This window comes from Photinus pyralis, unplaced genomic scaffold, assembly GCF_008802855.1.
Source record: "Photinus pyralis isolate 1611_PpyrPB1 unplaced genomic scaffold, Ppyr1.3 Ppyr1.4_LG1, whole genome shotgun sequence".
Lineage (NCBI taxonomy): Eukaryota > Metazoa > Arthropoda > Insecta > Coleoptera > Lampyridae > Photinus > Photinus pyralis.
In genome coordinates, this window is record NW_022170249.1 from 30,010,071 (window position 1) to 30,012,617 (window position 2,547).

At 34.2% G+C, this 2,547-nt stretch overlaps 1 protein-coding gene across 1 annotated transcript; it reads right to left on the reverse strand.

Annotated features, from left to right (window-relative positions):
• Nucleotides 1–1,243: 1,243 nt before the first annotated feature.
• On the reverse strand, nt 1,244–1,921 carry LOC116158685. The gene is made up of 2 exons (XM_031471510.1): nt 1,763–1,921; nt 1,244–1,714 (listed from the first exon to the last, which is right to left on the reverse strand). Exons 1-2 carry the CDS (start codon nt 1,823–1,825, stop codon nt 1,355–1,357), a joined length of 423 nt encoding a protein of 140 aa, XP_031327370.1. The 5' UTR covers nt 1,826–1,921; the 3' UTR covers nt 1,244–1,354.
• Nucleotides 1,922–2,547: the final 626 nt, after the last annotated feature.

The window sequence follows — 2,547 nt, forward strand, 5'->3', positions numbered from 1 at the left end:
TCAACACTAAACGCGACACCACTGTATTTTTTTCTACTCGGCAAACCTGGTAAATTCATACCCATACAAAACATACGCATTTCCAATGCTAAAAATAATTCGTTGCGTAGATAATCGTAAACAAGTGAAAATCGTCATTTTTAAAATGTTCAAATATTTTAGTAACAAAAAGTGCTATTGAAAAAAGTTTCAAATAAAAGATGCAAGATTCGATGGGATAAATTCAATGGATTTAGAACATTTTTTTTCAAATGGCGGTTTTCGAGATATTGTCATCAATTTTCTTATTTTAAATGGACACCATATTGGATTTTTACCTTACTCGATAGGCAAAAAAAAAGGCCGAGTCTCACTTGCGAGTTGCGTTGTATTCACTCGGCGACGCGACGCGATTCCGCACTACGTGTTGCTAAGAAAGATTTCATGTTTTTAAATGAATGCGCTCTCCAAGCTACACTACAGTTTACCTTTACGACGCCACGCCATTCATTGTAAAACATGAAATCTTTTTAGCGACGGCGACACTTTGCATCGCGTCGCGTCGCCCAGCTAAGTGAGAATCGACCTTAATTATTCATATTTGTATTTTAGATAGCAGCGATATCTAAACCGACTTGTTTGTCATAATCGGCGTAAGTAGACCCTCTGTGTTGGGGGTGCGGAGAGGAAGAAGAAACACATCTGCATAAATATTGTTATGCATTTTTTCGATAAGTCAAAATTTATTAGAAACCGTCTCTTTCTAGTAGATCTGTCCTTTAAGAGCAACGTAACAGTTTCAGCATCACATTCTCTTCGAATTGATGGCTCTATCTCTGTTTCTAGTCATATCTTGATGGCTATACATCTTTTGGATTCTACAGGTTAAATCGTGTATTTCTGGTAGATCTGCGACAACTTTTGTTTTTACTAAGTTTTAAAGGCAAGTTGGGAATACTTCAAATTGCTCCTCTCAGGAAAATCTTGAACCTTTTCAAAGACACAGAGATTTTAAGGGAGTATGTATAAAAATAGACAGTACAGTGGGTTCGCGATACATGGACAAAACAGTATAGGTATCGCTTTTGAGTTTAAATAATAATAAAATAATAATAATAATATATGGGAATCAAATGAAAACAAGAAACTATTTGTTTTCTTTTCGAATTTAATTCAACAGTAATTGGTTGTCAAGTTAACATATGGTGTGCGTATACATTATTCAGGTATTGCGTCCTTCTTCCCCTTCACTATACATAGGTACTAGAGGTTTACAATATAATATATGCTTATCATGTAAAGTATCCCGAAGAAATAGAAGATAATAATAGATTTTTTGACAAGTTTTCATCTGATTTGCCTGATCGTTTGGACCTCAATCTTTATAAAACTTAGGATGTTCCAAACCCTTTACAACGCATTCGCAAAGTTTAAAAGATTTTGACTCAAGTTCTTTCTCAGGATTTGCTTTTCCCACGCATCTTTTCACCAAATTATATGTAAGATAATCGGCCTTTTTCATTATTACCATCTCTTGAAAGTGCCCATCATTGCTTATCATTCCCAATTCACGATAAATGCAAGTAATGTAATTCCTGAATTGTTTCGTATCTGGAATCGAAGGTCCTCGAAGTATGTTGTTAATGTCTTCGGGAGCAATACCGGAATGCTCAGAGCACTCCTTTTTGTGCGGTGCCATGATACTGTCCCATTTTTCTATTATGTATGTTGGGATCTATGTAAAGTGAATTCAATAGAACAGAACAACAAACGGCATACTTACCTCTCCTGTCGACTGTTTGACGTGGAGGATACACAGTACAAGTATAGCTAAGTAAACCTGCATCTTACTTCTTTAGTTTCTAGATGTTTACTGAAAGAATGTACTTGTACATACTTTGTCTGCGTATTAATAAGCTTGTTTGTATACATTTTAGATATCAAATGTCGCGATACCCGTGTCATAGGGTCAAATATAAATAACAATAAAAGCAGAAGTTTATTTATTTTGCAAAAATATTGGTTTGTCCCTGTAACTTTTTGGTCAAATAATGTAGGGTCTCCCTATTAGTATTTGGTTCCACATAATCCATGCGGGACAAAAATAGTAAAGAGAGTACTTCGATTTATTTCCAGACGAAGGTCACATAGTAATAGGTACCATAGGTACACTAAATCCGTACAGGTGGTTGAGTTGCTCGGATGCTGCTGCACATTTTTTTAAGTTATTGAACATGTGCTAAAAATTTTGGTAATATTGTATTCGATATTTTAAACGTCTACGTTACTATTTCCATAAGAAAAACATTTGAAAACTTTTTAGGGGGAGCACAAACATTTTTAAGGTTATCTAAACAAATAAGTACATATATTTAGAAAATTATAATCAATTGTGAAATGTTGTGTTAAATTGTTATAGACGTATAAAAACTTTAAATTCATGATAACAGAATTGTAAATATCGTGTAAACACGAACTGATAAATTAACAGACTGAAACCGAAAATACCATTCTATACCAAAAATATGAGAGTTTAGAACTCGGTTTAGAAGAATCGCATACGACTTC